The sequence below is a fragment of the Pyrgilauda ruficollis genome, unplaced genomic scaffold (assembly GCF_017590135.1).
Source record: "Pyrgilauda ruficollis isolate IOZ18807 unplaced genomic scaffold, ASM1759013v1 scaffold36, whole genome shotgun sequence".
In the NCBI taxonomy this organism is placed as follows: Eukaryota; Metazoa; Chordata; class Aves; order Passeriformes; family Passeridae; genus Pyrgilauda; species Pyrgilauda ruficollis.
The window spans coordinates 4,084,026-4,103,893 of NW_024525045.1; the positions used below are offsets into that span (position 1 = coordinate 4,084,026).

General features: G+C 37.8%; 1 protein-coding gene across 1 annotated transcript in view; it reads left to right on the plus strand.

Moving 5' to 3' along the window:
* The window catches only part of COL4A4 (collagen type IV alpha 4 chain), a 68,910-nt gene that overhangs the window by 23,857 nt on the left and 25,185 nt on the right, over positions 1-19,868 (plus strand). Inside the window, exons 8-25 of the mRNA XM_041475698.1 lie at positions 800-868; positions 1,113-1,148; positions 1,896-1,958; positions 2,422-2,457; positions 2,556-2,597; positions 3,522-3,602; positions 4,985-5,038; positions 6,183-6,242; positions 6,822-6,866; positions 7,860-7,913; positions 11,930-11,999; positions 13,476-13,580; positions 14,138-14,302; positions 14,890-14,982; positions 15,317-15,480; positions 17,626-17,698; positions 18,981-19,087; positions 19,443-19,626. Coding sequence (XP_041331632.1) covers positions 800-868; positions 1,113-1,148; positions 1,896-1,958; positions 2,422-2,457; positions 2,556-2,597; positions 3,522-3,602; positions 4,985-5,038; positions 6,183-6,242; positions 6,822-6,866; positions 7,860-7,913; positions 11,930-11,999; positions 13,476-13,580; positions 14,138-14,302; positions 14,890-14,982; positions 15,317-15,480; positions 17,626-17,698; positions 18,981-19,087; positions 19,443-19,626 — 1,501 coding nt within the window. The remainder of the gene's footprint in view (positions 1-799; positions 869-1,112; positions 1,149-1,895; positions 1,959-2,421; positions 2,458-2,555; positions 2,598-3,521; positions 3,603-4,984; positions 5,039-6,182; positions 6,243-6,821; positions 6,867-7,859; positions 7,914-11,929; positions 12,000-13,475; positions 13,581-14,137; positions 14,303-14,889; positions 14,983-15,316; positions 15,481-17,625; positions 17,699-18,980; positions 19,088-19,442; positions 19,627-19,868) is intronic.

Sequence of the window (19,868 nt, forward strand, 5' to 3'; positions counted from 1 at the left end):
TGGTTGACAGTGTCCCATTTTATTCAACTCAGTAGTCAGGTGGTTAACTTAGGTAAATTATATCCACTGTATTTGGATTTCAAATGGAAAAACTTCAGAAATAGGATATTTATATGTTACATTTTTCAGATATGTGCATATCATGCTCTTAACAGTAAATTGAGCATTGCAGTTAAATTTTGCAAAATAAATAGTCTGTTCATGCTAACTCAGATTGACTTTTTGAGGGTGCTACAATTAGCAAGGTTTTATAAATGACCCCACAGCAAATAGCATGGGAACTTAGTTCTTAAAATCCAGGGCTCTTAGGTATCAGATTTTTTTAATAAACTGAAACAGGTTTCCTAACAGATGGAAATATTGAATACTATGCATCTAATACAATGTCCATACTTTGATTTTTTTTTATCTGCATCCAGTATCACTTTAAATTCTTCTGAATCACACAATGAACTTTCATGGAAGACAGTGTGCTAGTACTTAAAGCCACTGCCTCCCTGAAAGAAAAAAAAAGACATATTGATATTAAGGGCAAGATTTGTGAAGATTGTAGAATATTGAAGGACCAGGTGCTAAGGAGCATCTTAACAGAGCAGGAATCCAGAAGCTGTGGGAACCTGGTTTGCTCAACTCCACAGAAGGTTTTGTTAGATAAAATGATTATTCATGATCCTTGTGGATTACCTTGTGATATAGGGGCACCAGAAAGTCACAGCCTGAGAAGTTATCATTCATTCTCCATGGAAATGTAGGATATCAGTAAGTGGATCATGTTTTAAAAGATTCTTTTTCTTTAAAGGGAATTCCAGGGCAAAAAGGAGAAAAAGGAAATTCAGCGTATATTTTACATTTTGGAAAAGGACTCCCAGTAAGTATCTGATTGTGAAAAAATATTTGTAGGAAAACATGTATGGTAAATGTAATTGTTCCATTACTCCTCACTAGTTATAAAACTTAATGGGGAAAAAAAGAAAATAAATTAAAAACACATATACAACTCTAACAGCTGTTCATGATCTAACAGCTAGTTTATGATCTTAATATCTGTAAAGTTAGAAAATATCCACAAGAAAGCTTGAACTGGTTCATTTGCTAAATGATTGTCATTACAGGGAGAGAGAGGTGATCCTGGACCCCCTGGCATGCCTGTAAGTACAGTCAGTGGGTTCTATAACTGCTTTTTGTCTTGAAGATCTTCAATTTTTTTCTCCTTAATATGGTAAGAAATATTGGGGTTTCTCTCTGCCTGCCTTAAAGAGCAAAATTCCCGAATAAACATCAAGAGAAGCATCATTGAGAAACATCAAGTCTGTATAGTCTGTTCCCATGGCTAGTTCATGTTGGCTGAAAGGGAGCAGAAACAGACCATCCTCACCTGCATTAGCTGTGTGTGGAGCAGCTGTTGCCCTGGTATTCACAGAATATTTTCTCTGGGAAATTCAAGATGTGAAATCTTCTTCTACAATATCTGATGCGTCTCCCAAGAATAAGTAGCACTCTGTGATATTCCAGCCATAAGAACATGGAAGAAGAAGAGAGAGTTTAATTTGTTGCTGAATCACATTCTTGATGTCTTTGGGTTCCTCTTGTTATACCCTTCAAAAAGGCATTCATTGATGAATTGTATCAAGTCCCTGCACCGTAGCACAATTGCTGACAAAGTGAACTCTCCATGCATTAACAACATAGAACTGTGCCTTGTCCAGTATTACCCAGAGGCTGCTGCTGGGCTGCTCTAGTCAAGGGAGATTTCAGGCATGGTGTAAGCTTTGGGCTATGGGTGGAATCCAGTGGCTAGTAGGCTGAGTACAAGGTGTTTTAGAGGGGCTGGGTTTGTGTAGAAAAGGACAAGTTCTTTCTGTGTTCACAAAAAGACCTTTTTCAATCTTTTCCAGGGACCTAGGGGGTCAAGAGGTACAACAGGCCCATCTGGATACCCAGGCCATCCAGGCTTGCCTGTAAGATCCCCACAGTTATACAGCCTTGCCTTAGGATATGCATTCATTCTTGTCTACCCATTTTAGAACTTGCTTTAATGTGAATCAAAGCCTAAAAGTAATTTTTGAGGCAGGTAATGAGATAGATTTTTGCTTTACCTTATGAGTTTGGAAGATGAGGAATATGTTGTTCCTCCCCATGCCTGCATGAACATGTTTCATCCTGGCAATCTGTGGTCATGGAGAAATTCTCCTAGTACTCTCTCCTTAATCCCTTTTCCCAAGAGCACCTGTGGGAGAGAGGAAAGGGGGAAACCAGAGGTCAGCCCTCCTGAAAGCAGTGACCAAGTGACGTAAATTGCACTTTGGAATAGGTACACCCCAAGAGAAAATTCTGCCTCTAGGTCCTATGAGCAAGATGGAATAATTTTCAAAACCTGTCTCTAAATCAGACATATTCACTTGTCTTCATTCTCTTTTAAAGGGTGTTCCAGGTTACCCTGGTTTGCCAGGTGAACAGGTAGGTAATAACTTCTGAAGCTGTTAGTGAAAAAATAATAACTCTAATGTTAATATTTTCTGATCATGCTGAAACTGTGTACATTCTTTATCAATTAGGGAAATCCAGGGATTGGAGTGGATGGACAAAAGGGGGAGCCGGTAAGAAAACAAATAATATTAAATATATTATTGCTGTAAAGTTAGAAGAATAATAGAGTCTTGTTTAGTACCCTGGAACCCATTCATTTGTGGTTTTGTGTCCTGCTAATCATGTTAGAACAGAAGAAGTTATTGAATCAGTTAATTCTGAGCAGAAGGAATTCCTTCATGATCTGCATTCTGGAATCAAGCACATTCTGAAGATTTTGAAAAGCGACAGTCAGTGTTACTTAGCGTTTACACACATTCTGAACAGTCTGCCTAGGTAATCACACCAGTATTTGTGATTACTTAGTGATAGGGGCTGGACCAGACCAGTCCCTGAAACTCATCTCTTGCTAAGTGCAGAACAGATGTCAAGGAAAGGGTGTAAGAAGCACATAATAATAGTTCTTTACCAGTCTCCACCTATATTAGCATATTCAGGATATATAGAGCCAATGTGGAATATTTGATATTTCTTCTATGAATTGGTGCAATCAGTTCTTAAAATTTGTGCAAGTGTCTAACATACACAACTTTCCACAGCAAATCAATAATTTCATTTCACATTCACAAAGTCTTGTGCTCAAAGGCTTTGGTCTAGAACATGAGAGACTGTATATACACATAAGAGATTTGACAGTCCTGTAACTACTATCTCCACAGCAGATTTGGAGCAGGAGCCAGGCATTCTCATTTATTTCCTTAGCTGTAACATCATTTTTAATGAGTCAGGAGACTAGGAGATTAGACTGCCAACCTTACTCATCTGCGCAGATGGTAAAGAGGCTTACAGATCTCAGTGCAAACCTTTATCTGCAGGCAATTAGTACATTTTTAGTGAGTCCAGAAATCTGTAGTGCTATGTTACAACAGGAAAACAAGCTGAGTGTCACTGAAATGCTGCATGGAACATCTCTGCTGTTGCTTTGGCTTCCACAGGGTGACATTGGACTGCCTGGGCCACCTGGGTCACCGCTGTTAGTTGGACCTCCTGGAGCTCAGCTGTTCAAAGGACAAAAGGTGTTAATTTGTCATCATATTTAACAGCACTCAACTTGGCAAGTACAATCCTGTGATGTAATGTTTGCAAGGATGGCATAAGACATACGTATCTTTCTGTAAGAAACCACCAGCTGCAGCAGAATCCTGTGTTCTGCACCCTTCCTACAAGCTTTCAGAGGGGACACACCACATGTACTTTAGCTCATGTTCTGGAGGGAAGACTGTCTTGATGCAGAAAGGAGATACTGCCCTTGCTTTAGTGCTCTTCAGTTTTTGTCATTAGCAAATTTGGTTACTTTGCTATTGAATCTCTTTCTGGCTCTTCACTAATACTTAAAATTTTGCCTATCACTGGCAACTGTACTCCAATCTACAGTTTTGAACTAACCCTAACCCTTCTAAGGGTCTCTTTTTAATATAAAAATTGTGTGATTTTGTTGTCAATTTTTATTGCAAGTTTTATCACAGAATAATGGAATCATTTGGGTTGGAAGAGTCCCTAAAGATCAGGTAGTCCCAATCCTTCTGCCATGGGCAGGGATGCCTTCCACTAGACCAGGTTGCTCAAAGCCTCATGCAAACTGACCTTGAACATTTCTAAGAATGGGGCATCCACAACTTTCCTGAACAACTTGTACTTCCTCAAGATCACACCTACCATAGCTACAGCTGAGTGGCTTGGAACATTAGAATGTTTGTAACCCGTGTTTTTTAAAACAAAAACTGTGTTACAGAGCCTTCTATTGTTACAGAGCACTCTGCATCCTCAAGTCTGATTTCCTCAAATACACAAATGAAAAGATGAAGTTGGCATTGCCAGCTCCTTGCAGCCTCAACTCAGGGAACCAGTAGATTTCACATGTTGGACCTTGGGCTTTGATCATGCAAACAGCTGCTATACAGGTGTATGAAGAGAGGGAAAGGACCAAAAGAACCTCCATAAACTTTCCAGCTTCCTGGGAAGTGGGACATTTGCTGCTCTACAACACAACACAATCATGGCCATGTAAGCAGCTATTCAGACTGGGGCTGTGCTCAAAAGTGTAGATGTCATGCTTGTGATTACTTGCATCAAACCAAGAATAGCAGCGAATTAAAAAAATAACTACTGTCATGCATGTTTGTAGGAACAAAGCCCTGACTTGCAGATCCTTGGAAAAGATACATATATCTCCCTCCACAGTCATTATGCAGGTTTGACAGCATTAACAGAAATAAAGATAAGTACATAAATGTTTTTCTTACTTTTCTTGTGTCTAGGACACCTAAAGAAATACACCCAGTGCTTAAAAACATACCGTTTAACACTTCTAATTCAGAGTAGGACTTTAAAAACATTAAGCAGCACATAGACATATCCTGCATATTAATATACACAAAAACTTTCCTTTTATTTGTAGGGCCAAAAAGGATTACCTGGGGTAACAGGATACAGAGGGCCACGTGGACCCAAAGTAAGTAATGGGACTTTTTTTTCCCATGGTGCTGGCAAAGTCCTTGTGTGGTTATTATATTAAACTTCTAAAGCACAGCATTTTTGGCTGTGAAATTTAATCACTGCCTAAATCAGTGTGAAAGCAAAAATATTTCAAAACCCTTTGGAAAATCTTTCTGAGTGTTTTATACATACCTATTGAGTGTTGCCTGGTAGCAAAAAGTCAGTGTTGTTGCCAGCTGGGCTGTTGACATAATGGATTGGAACTGTGAAGAAAATACAAGTACAGATTATTTTTCCTCAAGAAGAGAAACAGAAATGATATGAATGTGTTCTTAGTGGGGCATCATGTATATTTACCACAGAAGGTTGAAGACAGACTTTAACTTGACATTGTGGATACCCCCAAGGGCAGAGAAGGCAGAGTCACCTGTTTGGAGAGACTGTTGCTTTTTACTGTCTATTCTACATTTTCTTTTCTTTCTGTCAACATGATCAATTTAAACATGGAGGTGCCAGAAGGTGAAAATCCATAGGCAGGAAGCTGTCAGATCTCAGAAAAAAAGAGGAAATTGGAGACAAAAGAATGACTCTAGTTTACGTTAAAAACTTATTTAGCTTTATAGCAGAAGAGAAGAAATGAGAAGCATGAACATCACATTTCTGAGTTGTAAGTCTGGCACTTTTTCAAAGTTCATTTTCCATCATAAAAAGACCCCTGTTACTTGGCACTGGAAAAGAGAACAAAGCTAGTCTTTTTCCATCATATTTACATTGAAAAATATGGGCTTTATATGCACGCTCCAGTACTAGTTGTCTATGTAATGTTAATACATACACTTATTAGTCATAAGCAGGAACAGAGAAATCCACTGAAGCAGCTCAAATGATGCCCACAACTTTAGAAAAAATATATACAAATTCAACTGCTGAAATAATATGAAACTTAGAGAAGAGACCAGAGCAGGTTCCTCAAATAATTGGAGTTACTTAGGCACTGCTGGTGATGCTGTGTGAAGTCAGTCCCAGTGACTGAGCCTCACAAGTGAAACAAGATCCATCTATGTAATGCATACATCATTTAGTAAACATGCACAAAAATTAAAATGTATGGCACACTTCACTGAGCATCTTGGTTAAAAAAAAAATTTTGACTGCTCTAGGGTGTACTTGGGAGAGGAGAAAAGGGTGAAAAAGGCCTTCCTGGATTCCCTGGATTGCAGGTAAAAAAGCTGCACAATAAATTATATCACAAATTTACTACAATTAGGCAGTTTAAGTTTACAATTTCAAGAAAGACTTTAAGGATTTTTTAAACTAATCTGTCGTGCTTCCTGTATAGAATATTTAGGAGACTTGCCCTGGGACTTACCCTATCTCACAATTAAACATGAGCTTTCTTTCCTTGGAAAGAAAGTAAATCTGTATTGGACCAGCACAAAGCTGCTCTGGAACAGCACAGTACTAACACAGTAATTTTAATGTTCTCCATATGTGCTGATAGCAGTTTTTTACAGCAACTTTACTTGTGCTGGATTTGCCTAACAGTGCTGAAGTGGAGCAGCATTCCACTACTGTGCTTGATGCAATATGGTAAAAAAAGTTAAGGGGAAATTTGACTGGTTTGCTTTGGTCTATAGTTCTAATTCTTGTCCATTTCTCACAGAAACTATTTGCAAAAGCTTTGCAATGTTTTTGTAAGATATCCCAAGTATGTAATGTTAACTATCAGCAGTTCTGAATAGGTTTAATTTTAAATAAGATTTTACTGTTTTACCTTACAGTCTACTTGTTTTTATTAGGGTCATCCTGGTTCTTACGGACCTGCAGGTTTTCCTGGAATGAAGGTATGAAGGCAGAAAGTATAAGCAGCTCTCTGGACAGTGGGATCAATGAGATTTTGTTTTCTGTGGATTTGTGCAGATTTGGAATTTCCACATACTTCACAGATCAGATTGCATTCTTTCTTTTCTATTCTGCTACCTGTTGCCACAGAAGCTGCATGAACTCTGTGTCTTTGAATTTCTGCCACTCTGAAATTTGGCTGAAATATCCTAATGGAATCTGAAGTTGTAAGGAGGAGGAAAAGTCAGTGGGACACACATACAGCATAATAGAAAAGTTATGCAGCATGTTAACTTTCTTTTTTATGGTGACATTATTTGTGTAATTTTGTGGCGCATGCATGTTTTGTTCATGTTTCTGGCTTGAGAAATTCCAGTGATGCTAAATTTTACTTATGAACTTACAACATCTTACTGGAATAAAGAACAATAGATGTATGTATATAGATCTATATCTTGCCCAACTCTAGTTAAGGTAGTGATCATGATGTTCATAAATCACATTAATGTATAGATATTTGCTTTTAGAGTTATGTTCCAGGTGACTGTTTTATCTGCAAAAATACTTTTCACTTTGTTTTTCACTCTTGCCTACCTAAAGAGTTTGAGTACTGGCTGGATGAGTATATTAGAAAATCATTTAAAAAAAATGATGCGCAGCTACTTTCCATGCAGTAGTTTAAGAGAATCATTCAGCAAGCAGCCAACCAATTTCAGCTGTATTAAGCAGACAGTCTGTCAGAGACTGCTGGTATGTATTCCAGCTAATTCTCTGTCCCAGCTTTGCTGAATCTGCTGAGCACTGTCTGAATAACCTGGCAATATATGCTGTGAATTTTCCAACACAGGAGAGTCTGTGAAACACCACCTCCTGTACAAACCCAGTGAATTCTCTGTGGACAAAATCATAACATGACAGTACTGTATGACTTGGTTTTGCTCAATTAATTATGTCTTAAGAGATTAATCAATTTGTATTTATGTGATCCTTTCCAGGGTGAAACAGGATTTGCTGGTTTTCCTGGACAACCTGGCTATCCAGGCATACAGGTAAAAAAATGACCACACGTTCACACCCCACTCCCCTCTGTGCCAATATTTCTCCCAAATGTACCCACTTATCAGGCCATTTCCCTTTATACAGTCAAAATTTATGTAAAGGTTTACTGTTTTCCTGATAGTTATAGTTATTCATCACCACGGTAGAAAATAGCAATGTAAGAAAACATTCATAGCTGGTGCATGTGGGAGTGGGATTTCTATTCTATTTATTCTATTTTTATAGTGGATATTCTATTTTTTTAATCCCAGTAGTTACCTGTAAGTATACAGGGATAGCTACCTAATCCATTAATTGTTGTTCTCTGCAAGGTATTGACAGTTGAGCTGCATTCCCCAGGGAGGTATGGGAGGTAAAGGAAGCTGCTATTTAGTTAATAGTATGTTCCTATAAACAAGGATGAAAACTGGCCCCAAATGAGGTGGCAAAACTCCATTCAGATGGGCCTGTTTGCATGATTTACCAAAATCTCTTGGCATGTGTTCAATCCGTTCACTTAAGTAACTGTTCCAAGATGTTTACCAGAATGGTAAGGAAGTGGACTCCTTCACACCAGCTGTGCTTAAACATTTCCTACTTTGGCTCACTTAGATGACACTAAATGCCTTTTGTTTTACAATACCTGCTGCTTTCCATTAGGGATTAGAAGTGTAGGTGTCACATCCCAGGGCTAAGCAGTAAAACAGGAAAATATTTAAAATGTGGAAGAGATGCTTAGAACAATTTCAGAGGACCCAGGTGTCAGTCTAGTGACTTTTCAGGACAAAGTTTATGGAATTTTCTTCTGCAGGCTGCAGAACCAATGAAAATCTGACTACTGGATCATATTGTAATTCTGAGTAACAGCCAAAACTTGAATGAAGGGAACTGTTATATTTCCTGTGGAATCTACAATGCTAAAGCACATTCAGAAGAAAAAAGCAGTTCTGGATGCTACCCTAGAGGGAGCAAAGCAGTGATCTAGGCAGGGGGAAAGGCCTAAGGAATCGTGGGGTAGGGTCCAAGTGGTCAGCAGTGTATGGGCAAGAGGAGAAGTGAAATGCTGCAATGCAGAAGGTGGGTGACAAAATCAGCAGGAGAGACACCAAGGTTGAAAAAACTCATCAAAGTTATTATCACAATACAGAGGAGAAAAACATTACTGTAGAAATTGTGACACTAATGAACTTGGCTTAAATATTCTGGAAGACAAAGTCAAGGAATGTTTACTTCCCTCTGAAATATTTTTTTTTAAAACTGCATATAAACCAGTAAATTTTCTTCAAGAGATTTGCACAAAAATCATCTACCTCTGTTATAAACTAAAGATTGGAACATGCTCTGCATAATCTGTGGTAACACAAAGAAGTAAACTGTGGCTGATGCAAACTTATCATAAGTAGTATACAGCTAAAAACACAGTAGAAAGCACACAAATATAAAGCAACAGACAGTTTTTCAAAGCATGTTTGCAAATGAGAAATGGCAAACAAAGTAAATAAGTAAAAGTACAATAAAAACATCTGGCTTAGTCACAGACTTACTTTCAAAGTTAGGACTGCCAGGTGAATGCTAGACCAGCTTCTTCAGCCAAGATTTTAATTATGTGGTCATACCCAGGGGAAAAAATTGCCCACAGGTATTACTTTTCAATCCCTTTGGCTGTTATCAACTTCACAACACAGTGATATCATTTAGGTACTAATTAAACTAGAACATTTCATATGAGATTTAAACAGAAAATTCACTGCAGTCCAATATTCCCAAAATCTAGAATCAAATATTGTTTTGTTCTTAAAAAGTTCTCACCCTGATGTACATATTGTTTTAATTTGGGGCCTCATTAACAAACTTGAGACAAGTCACATTATAGACAGAGTAGTGCATTCCTCAGACTCCATCTGAGTAGCATCAGTTAACACTGCAAACAGTAAACAAAAAACATGATTAATTGTTGGCAGGTTATGCTAGGGGAATGATTGAAGTCCTGCAGTAATGAATCAGAAAGATGAAATTACAATTGCTAGTGCCCAGAGCAAAATAAATCAAATCAAGTATAGACACAACTTAATAAAGAAAGGGTAACTACTACAGATATGCAGAATCCTGAGTGATTGCACAGATGCTGTAGTTTTGATTGGGAAGTCATTGGAGAAATCTGAGTATTCCTGAAAGGGGCAGACCTATCCAGACTGCATCAACTGTTTAGCTGCCCTCACCAGCTGTTGCTTAGGACCCACTAAAAATCACATGCACCGAAGAAACAAGAATATGGTTGTAACTTCTCCTGAGAATAGCCTGTCCTTGTGTAGATTTTTCTGAAACAAACATGTTCATACATGAAACAAACATGTTCATAGAAAATCTAAAATTGCATAGAAAATGCATTCAGATTTAAGGTGTAGAGACTCAGAAAAAAACCCCAATTGCATTGAAAGTAGATTTCATCTTTAAAAAATGGTAACTGTTTCTAAAAGCAAAGAATGGACTTCAAGGAATTGTTGCCATAGCTTTTGATGCCTAAGCCTGGGTGCTGGCAACATGATTTTTTTAAAAAATAAACTGTTGGAAAGTTGATTCTTCTGAAGTTTTTGGGAAGAGAAAACAGTATCAGTCAACAAAATAATCTAAAGAGATCTATGCCATTGTGTAGGAGTGTACCAATGGTGAAAGCACAGCAAACGGCAGCTGCCAGCCAGAGAGGGTCATTAGCCCTAACAGCCTAAAACCAGATTTTCAGAGACCACAAATGGAATTTATTACTTGAGATACCATGAACAGACATGTTTGACATTGCCTCATTACTCTTCAGTTCTTTCTTGTGTTCTGGTTGTGTCATTTTAAAATCAGCATGAAAATTATATAAGACTTGGGCCAAATCATCTATTATACAAATCTTTATTTATCATCATTAAATTAATTTGAAAGCTGAAAATGCTTTCTAAATTTATCAGAGGAGGAAAAATACTAGTTTTACTTTTTCTTTCCTGCCACACAGAAGGCTCTTCTGTGTCATTAGGAAAGACAAATTTATCTTCCTGTTTCAAAGAAACAAAGATGACACAAGGATATTTTTTCATTCTGCAAGATACAGTCAAAGGAAACAGGCCAGAGATCAAGAGGGCAGCAGTCAGTGACAGAACTGTCTAACTACTGTAGAGATACCATTTAAAAAAAAAGAAAAGCCAAGAAAGGGGCATAGAGACCTTGTTTTCACTTGTGTAAGGATAAATATCCAGTTCTCCTTGTCTGTGTCCTAAAAGGCCCTGGAGTCCAGTCTGGGAATGCAGCCTCACTACGCAGTTCCCACACTGACATTCTTGTTTTCTTAGTTCCCATTTGCTGAAAAAGGAGAGCTGATTTCTAATCTACAAAGCAAAAGGTCTAATACAATTTGCCACATAAAAGACTTCCCTAAAGTCCACTTCACTTGCAATTCTCAGTAGCAAAATCCAAGTTAATTTAGAAAACCTCCAAGCAGAAGTGATTTTCCTCACCATTAGCAAGCACTTTCATGTTTCCCTAATGCAGATGTTTTAAACTTCTTGTAAGAGCTTTGAGTATCTCTTACCATTGATAATAGCTGTTAGACAGTGAAACTGTTTTTCTTTATGCTTATCTGTCATAGAAGTAATTTCCTAATCCTGATATAGAATTTCTGTAATTTTTAATTACAGATTGGTTGTTAAATCAAAATATCTCAATTACATGGATACTGATTTACTGTAGTTGAGTCATATTTACAATGAATGAATGAAATCAAATACAGCAGTCACATGTTCTAAAGAGTTAAATAGATATGTTTGATGTGTATATTACTGTTCAGCCACTGGTATCCTGAAAGATAATGGTTATTTTAAATCTTTTTGCTTGGTTTTAAATGCTGCAAAGTGTCAAAATCAAGTTTCCTGGGCAGTGTGTGTCACATCCTTACATATCTCTCCACTGTTTAAATACTTAGTTACATTCTAGTACACCATATATTTGTATATATATATATAGAAAAATTATTGTTGGACTCTTACAGGGGGATCCAGGAGAAAAAGGGCCCCCAGGTCCTCCTGGAGCTGTTGGAACTCCACCACTTCCTATAAAAGGTTATATCTATTTTTGACTAGTCTTTGTGCTGTATAAAGTGCAGGACCTGCTTTGCTAAGGTGTGTGAAAGTGGTCAGTAAGGGTGCAGGGGACAGAATCCTAAAATACTCCCAGTGGCCACAGGCTGTGTTTGTGGGTTTGGCCACATTTTTGTGTTTGTTTGTCTTGTTGATCTTCCTGGAACTACGTTAAACATACAAATGTCACATTGAATGTTTGTTTGTGTGAAAGATCTTTGTACATACAGTCACAACTAGATCTGAAGGACTCTCTTGTTCTTGGACCTAAGCATAGCTACAAAAAATCGATGAAAAATAAGCCTGTGCTGGTTAATGGACAGCAAACAAGAACACCTGCCTTGCCATTGTCATTTAGGAGTTTTCAGTATTGCCACAACACACAGATTTTAGACTACAATCAAGCTTCCTGTTTGCAGGGGGAAAATCCTGGGACTAGTACTCCCAACAGAATACCTGTCAATTTATTAACTTCCTCCCTAAACCTCAGGCTGGGTTTTAATGTCCCAGCTCCCTTTATACCCATCTTACTCATCTAATGGGTGAAAAGATGTGTAGAAGTTCTTATTTCATAGCAGGAAGCAGTGGGGAGCAGCCAGGTCTGCTGCCTGCAAGGTTGTGCTTTTGCATCTAATACCTGGAGAGTTTGTCTTGTGAGAATATTTCAACAGAGAGCTCATCATAAATTGTATTTCTAGTGCAGCACTACAAATTTCTTGTGATCACAGAAGTAAGTTACAACAAAACCCCAGTTCAGCAGAACCTCCCCTTTAGATAGGGGCCTTATCCTAAAATAAATTAAATTTTTTCCACAGACTTCCATGGTTTCCAGCCCATGCAACAAACAACCCCATGCTTAATATCTCAAGTAACATTCATTCATAAGCATAGTGTGTGAGTGGATACAATCTTCAGAGAAAGAGCCCTTTAGAACAATAGAGAACAGAACTACTGCCAATATGCTATTTTTCAATTTAATGAAGCTGTTTGCATCTGATTCACGTTTTATCAGTATGTACTTGCAACTTTAAATATTATTTGTAGCAATTTTGAAAACAGACTTTTAAAAATCTGAATAATTTCAACTAAGGTGATCCTGAAATGAAATCCCTGTGTGTACTGCCAAAGAACATAACATGAAATCCATTATTTATTTTAAATGCTTATGTGTTTATTTTGGGCAAACATTTCTCTCAGCATTTTGTAATACACAGCACAAAGATACTTCTACAAAGTGATCAAGAGTTAAAAATGTGCTTGTGATATGGACTGGAATCCATAGAAAAGTAACCAAATCCTCCCACATTAAAATTAAATTGTTACACATTTTAAAATGTTTCATGAGTTATTTTACTCTTGTGTAGTTTCCAAATTATAATTTTGGTTGCAGCTTAATTTAGATCTAAGCTGTCAATTCTATAAGGTGTTCAACTCACATGTTTCTGTAATTCTCTGTAGGTCCACGAGGAGATCCTGGATTTCCGGGTCCTGTTGGTGAAATGGGGTCAGTTGGACCAATTGGCCCTTCAGGCCTTCTAGGAAGACCAGGATATGATGGAACAAGTAAGAGAAGTAGAGGATAAATGTGAACTATGCACCAGAAGGAAAGAAAGCATCTGAAGGAAAACTGTTCTTTGCTCTTGCTTGATGCAAGTCACCAACTGTAAAGACTGTTCACTAAAAATATTAACTCAGCACTTAATAGCCAGAAAAAGAAACAAAATTATCCAAGCAAAACATTAGGAATGACTAGAAAAGGAACAGAAGACAAAGGAGAATACTACCATGGTAGACCCATGGTATAACTGTGTCTGGAGTGCTGTGCTTAAAATTTCTGCTTTCCATCTCAAAAATATATAAAGGCTTGTGCTGAGGATGGCTTTGCTCTGTATGAGGAGCTGGAGTAACTGGGATGTCTGGAAAAGAGATAACAGAGAGAAAGAGGAAAAGAAGCATTTGAAAAGGAACCTCTTCTCTTGTGGATCCTGAAAAACCTAAGGATTCAAGCATTAGTTTTATAGAAGCTATTTTTCAGGGCAGTTCTGAATTGTCTGGAGTTTCCTCCTTGATATCTCACATTAATGTTGTGTGGGCTATTTACCTTTCTTTTTTTTTTTCAGGTCTTCCTGGCCTGCCAGGAGTAAGTGGGGCACCAGGACCTCAAGGTTTTCAGGGGGACCCTGGTTTGCCTGGAACAGGTGAATTAATCCCAGGAAGACCGGGATTTCCTGGACCACCAGGCCTACCAGGGCAGCCAGGAAGACAAGGCTTACCTGGACTACCCAGTAGGTTCAATAGCAATGCATACAACAAGAACAGAATTCTGCAGATTTATAGATCCATTGCTTTTGTTGGTGCTACAAATACAGAGAAGTGAAAAGTGCATTTTGACAACTACTTCAAAGTTTTCATGGGATGTTGAAACCATATTTTTCCTATTAGCTTTTGATCAGCGAGATTTCAAGATTTTCATAGTTTTCTGGGTGATTTAAACCCACAAAAGTAACACACATATTAAAATTAAAATTTAAAATGGTTCATTAGACCAAAGTGCTTTGCTCTAATAGACCAGTTTTTAACTGTTTAACTTAAAAATACTGAGGAGGAAACCCAAATCTGCATCCTTTAGAAAAGAAAAAGCAGAGTTCTAAGTAGAAAAAAATAGCAGGGGCAATGAGAAGCAATGTCTCAACCTCAATTCTAGCCATACTGTCTGTTGCAGTATAAACTATAAGCAACAATTTGTAAAGCATTTAATAAGATCTCTAACTTTTTATGTGAGAATAACAAGAGAATGGAGAGGAGGACACATGACCTAAGCTGAGGAAACAATAAACCTGACATACTGGCTGGAAAATTTGTTTTTTCAAAGGTGTAATCTGTACTGACAGAGGGATCCCTGGAGAACCTGGACCAAAAGGTCAGATTGGCCTTCCAGGAAGAAAAGGGGCAAAAGGAGAGAAGGGTAAGTTGGCCTGGATAACAACAATTTGAGCATGAAACCTTTACCAGGAGTGTCAAATCTAAATGTGCAAGAAGTTCATGGTAACTTGGAGGTTTAGGCCCATCAAAGTACAGAGTTACTGTTGGCATTGGTGCTTCTGAGTTAGCAGAGTCCTGTTAGTGCAGAGTTACTCAGCCCTGTAAAGGGAGACTGATAATCCTCTCCAGGTGAGATAACATGAGATAAAATGGTCTAGATGTGGTGCACTACTCACACAGAAAAGAAAAAGGACAGCACTATTTTTTGTGTATGAATTTTTCAGCTGTTTCAATGTACTTTCGACACTTTCATGTAGGAAGTCAAGGCCTCTGCTCATGTAGTGCTGGTCCTCCTGGTCCCCGTGGTGTGCAAGGACCTCCAGGTACTCCAGGAAGGAAAGGACAAATGGGATACCCTGGAAGACACGGAGAAAAGGGCGACCCAGGCTTATCCGGTGCACTGGGATCACCAGGACTCCCTGTGAGTACTTTTCATGAGCTTCAGCAAACAACATCAAGCTACCTCTCAACTCAGGAGGCATTTAAGCAGAATGGTGGAGAAAGTGCCCTGGAAAACTATCTGGAACTTTTATCTGCTTTAGCTTATTATAGTCCAGTGAAACAAGCTTTTACTTTTGGGAGTAGACTTACTTTCTTTAATGTGCTTCATATAGTTTATCTTAGTCCCCAGAGTGAGCAGTAATTCAAAACACCACTTAATCTAACTGCTTTAGGAATACAGTGTATGGTAATTTATTGGTCTTCTTGTGATTTTGATCTATTTCTTCTGGTCTGACATATGGAATGTACATCCAGGATGCTGCATGCCATAGTAATGCCAAATAGAAGGTTTTTTGAACACACTTTCTTGTGTGTGAGAGGTTTTTCTTTGAAAATATAGGTAGATATGCCTTGCTTTATAACCGTTGCATTATGGTTGGGTTTTTGGGTTATTTTGAGGGGCATATTTAGAGGGGATTTTTGTGCCTTTTTTTGTTGTCCTTGGTCGGTTTTTTTTAATTTTTTTGAGATGTGGGCTTGTTTTAATAGCAGAACTGTTTGCTCACATAAGGAATTGCTTAAAAGTTTCCAGAACATGTTCTTTCAAAAGGAAAAAAAGCAAACAAATCCACTGTGAGTCTGAGAGAAGGAGGTGGAAGGGCTCTCATTCAAGTTCCAATAGTTTCCTTAGAAGATTTACATTTGCTCTCTTTTTTTTTTTTTTTTTTTTTTTTTTTTTTTTAAAACCCAAAACCCTATAACCTGAGTGGTGCATGTGAGATTCTGATGTTTTTGTTACTTTTGAGAGTATGTTTTAGCCCTTGTGGCTCTGAAGTAAGGCTTGAAGCCTTGTCCTGAGCTTTGCTGTTCCTAGGTTACTTAACTGAGAAACAAGGACAAAGTAATCACTTTGGAAGGAAATAATTCACTTCAGTACAGAAGAGCTTTGGTCTAATGGACTATTTTTCTGCTCTCTTTTCTTCCCAAATATTTCATTTTCTTTTCAGACACTAATAACTCATCACTGCCTACTTGAAGATCTAGGCATTGTAACAAATAGTCATTTCTAGTTTCAGATAACACATTTTTTAGAAGTCTGCTGCCTGATTTAAAATCACATTATAAACTGGTTTTGCTCCACCTATTTTTAAGGGAAAGATTTTGAGTAACAGAGGAAGCTGCCTAAATAATACCCCAGTTTTTGTACCTTAGTGGCCTTTTACTTCTGTGTAAATTTCACATGGTTGTCTTGATCCATGTATACTGTTGCAAGACCTTGACCAATGGTGATGTGAAAATTGCACCCTGAATGGACAGCTGAAAGCAAAAATCAGCATAAAAATATAGAAAAGTATTTATTTTCCCCTCTAAACCTGTTATTCATCTAAGAGTATAATGTACCTAACTAGACTAAATTTTTTATTGGTGGCTTTGTGAGTTTTCATTCAGAGAAAAAAACATCACTTACTTTGTGCTGTGTTCACTTCTGGGAGGGCAGCCTCATCCAGCAGTCACCACCCTCCAGAGATTCCCTTCCTCAGCAGGTGGTGCGTTGAAGTCTGCAGTGGGAGGAGTTAATGAATCATTTGTCTCTTGATATTCTTACATTTGCAGTCCCACATCTGTGCAGCTGTGGGCCCAGTGCTCTGGCATTACAATTTCTTTCAGTTGTTGTAGTGGTTTTGGTTCGCCAATTTGAGATTTCCCGGGTTTGTTAATTTTTAACATGTGTGTTCACAGAGACATGTTCAGCTTTCTAGTGGTTTAGCAAAGTGTCAATATTCAAAATGAGTCACTGATTGATGTTATTAGGCATGGAACAAGCTCTCAGCAGCTCCTCTCAGAAAAATAATTTCTGTGGGTGGCTTCTTCCCTCGTCACCAAACATCAATTAATGCAAAACCAGCACGGTTGTGCATCTGTGCAGGTGGCAGAGTCAGCCTGAAAAGACTACATGCCATTCACACTCCTCTTTTTGACCATCACAAGAGAACAGTGTCCTTTTGTTACTTTAACTGGTCTTTTTTTGGGAAACCATGCAAGAAATAGATATCTCATTTTCCTTTCAATTCCCACTTTGATTCCTTGCTGGAGATAACTGACAACTCTTTTCTTTGTCAATAAGGGGACTCCTGGTTCTGCTGGACAGCATGGGGAAAAAGGAGAGAAGGGTGAGCCAGGAAGAGCTAGAATAAAAGGTAAACACACATTTTACCATTAAGTTTTTTGTTTTCCTATACAATGTCTAGGCAATAATGTGAGAAAAACATTAATTTACTCTTTACTAAATCCATTAGCTTGTAAGTTACTGAAACCTAGAGGCCATATATATCCAAACTGCTCTCTTGGTACCACCTCTTCTTGCTAAACACCAGATCAACACAGTGTTTTGTGGTTTTTTTCTCTACAGTTGTACCATAAAACAGTTTTAACAGCATGTTATTAATGCAAACAAATGACTTGTCATGTCATGCATTTGATAATTGGGGTCTTCCAGAGGTCTGTACAGCAAAGACTAAGCAGAATACAAATACTGTGAAATCATGAAGAATTATTATTGAATAGAAGCCACCTCCAGAACTTTCATATACCAATATCATAGCTGTTATCTCAAATTAGGCCACCAACATCTTTATTGGGAAAACCTCAGTCTCAATGACTATTCAGATTCCTCTCCTATTTCTAAAAATTACACTTGACCAGGCATTGAAGAGAAACAATAGGCCACCAGTTGCACAACTGGAATTCTTGTAATTAAATAGATCAAAACCTCTCCACAGTTATGGTTATGATTTGCAAAAGCAAAAGAAAAAGAGAACAATAAATTACAGCAATCTGATGGCAAAGCTTAGTTAGAAAGGCTAAAATAGTTATTCACAGAAGACTGTCCTTCTTATTGTTTATGAAAAGTTAGCTTAGCTTTGGATGCCTGTGGGTTTTTTACAGATGTTGGAACTGGGGAAAACATTTGCTTTTATTTGCAAAGGATTTCTTGACACAGCAGAATGAATCTTTGTGTTAGAATAGTTTTACTGTCCTTGATGCAAAAGTTACTTTCTCATAAATATTGGTGCAAGAGAAATCCATGGGGGGAAAAAAACCAAAAACCTTTGGGGAATATTGATGCAAATATTCTGTATCATATGGCACTGCTATATCCTGACTTCACTGAAATCAAGAATAAATCTGTGACATGTTTCAATAGTCAAATATTTTAACTCTGTGTATAGCACAGACAAAAGCCACATTCCTGTGCTGCCTGTGAACATGTCTTTTACAGAGACCAAGTTGTTCCCTCAGGTATCCAACTACAAACTGCCTTCCTAAGCCTAAAATGCCTCATTAAGGAATGTGAATTCAAGGACTGGGAATTATCAGGGAGATAGAATCAATTGTTACCCAGCATTTCTCTAAGCAGAAAAACCTCCTCCCCCTAAAATTACTGTAAATATTATTTTTTTCCTCAAAAAATATTTTAAGGATTAAAAGGTGAAAGAGGACCTACTGGACTTCCAGGATTTCCAGGCCAAAGAGGTCCAGATGGCAGAGATGGGGAACTAGGATTGCCAGGGGAAAAAGGAGCTGAGGTATGTTTGACTTCCCCAGACTTTTCCCATTTCAATTAACATATTATCTTATGAAAGGTTATGAAAGTTTTTATCCATTAAAAAATTCGTTTCTTGTAAATATTACTGTTTATTTGGTATTCCTGATTATAATCTCTGCATGTACTGTGTGCCAATATTACAGGGTTAGGAAACAAAAAATACACAATCCCCTTTGTTCCTATTGCCTTTGAATATTTAAAAATGCTAATGTCATCCATGTAGTCCTTCCATTGTGAAAGTGTTTTTGCAGATAATTCTCTAACATGCTTTTTCATAATCAAAGAGAGGAGAGAAATTAGCTCTTGTTACTTCTTACTGAGAATTTTTATTTCAGGGCGATTCTGGAGTAGCAATTCCGGGTGATAAAGGATTCCCTGGGCTCCCAGGACCTCCTGGGGTAAAAGGCCAGATGGGATTGCCTGGTTTGGGGCTTCCTGGTTCTCCAGGAGCCAGAGGTAGCCCTGGAGACTTTGGTGATATGGGTAATGTTGGGCCACCTGGTCCAAAAGGCCAGAAAGGTAATTTTGAATGTTTGTGTTAAGAATGAAATAGCAAAATACATGTTTAGATGTTGGTAGCATCCATTATGGTTTAATATGTATTATATTTTATATAAATGCATTCATCTATATGTATATCTATATGTATACATCTAGTACTATTCATTTAGAGTGAAAATAATATTAATTTATAGGAAAACACAATTTATACTTAAAGCTTGGCCTGATTTTTGGTTATAAAAATGCTTAGCAAAATAAGT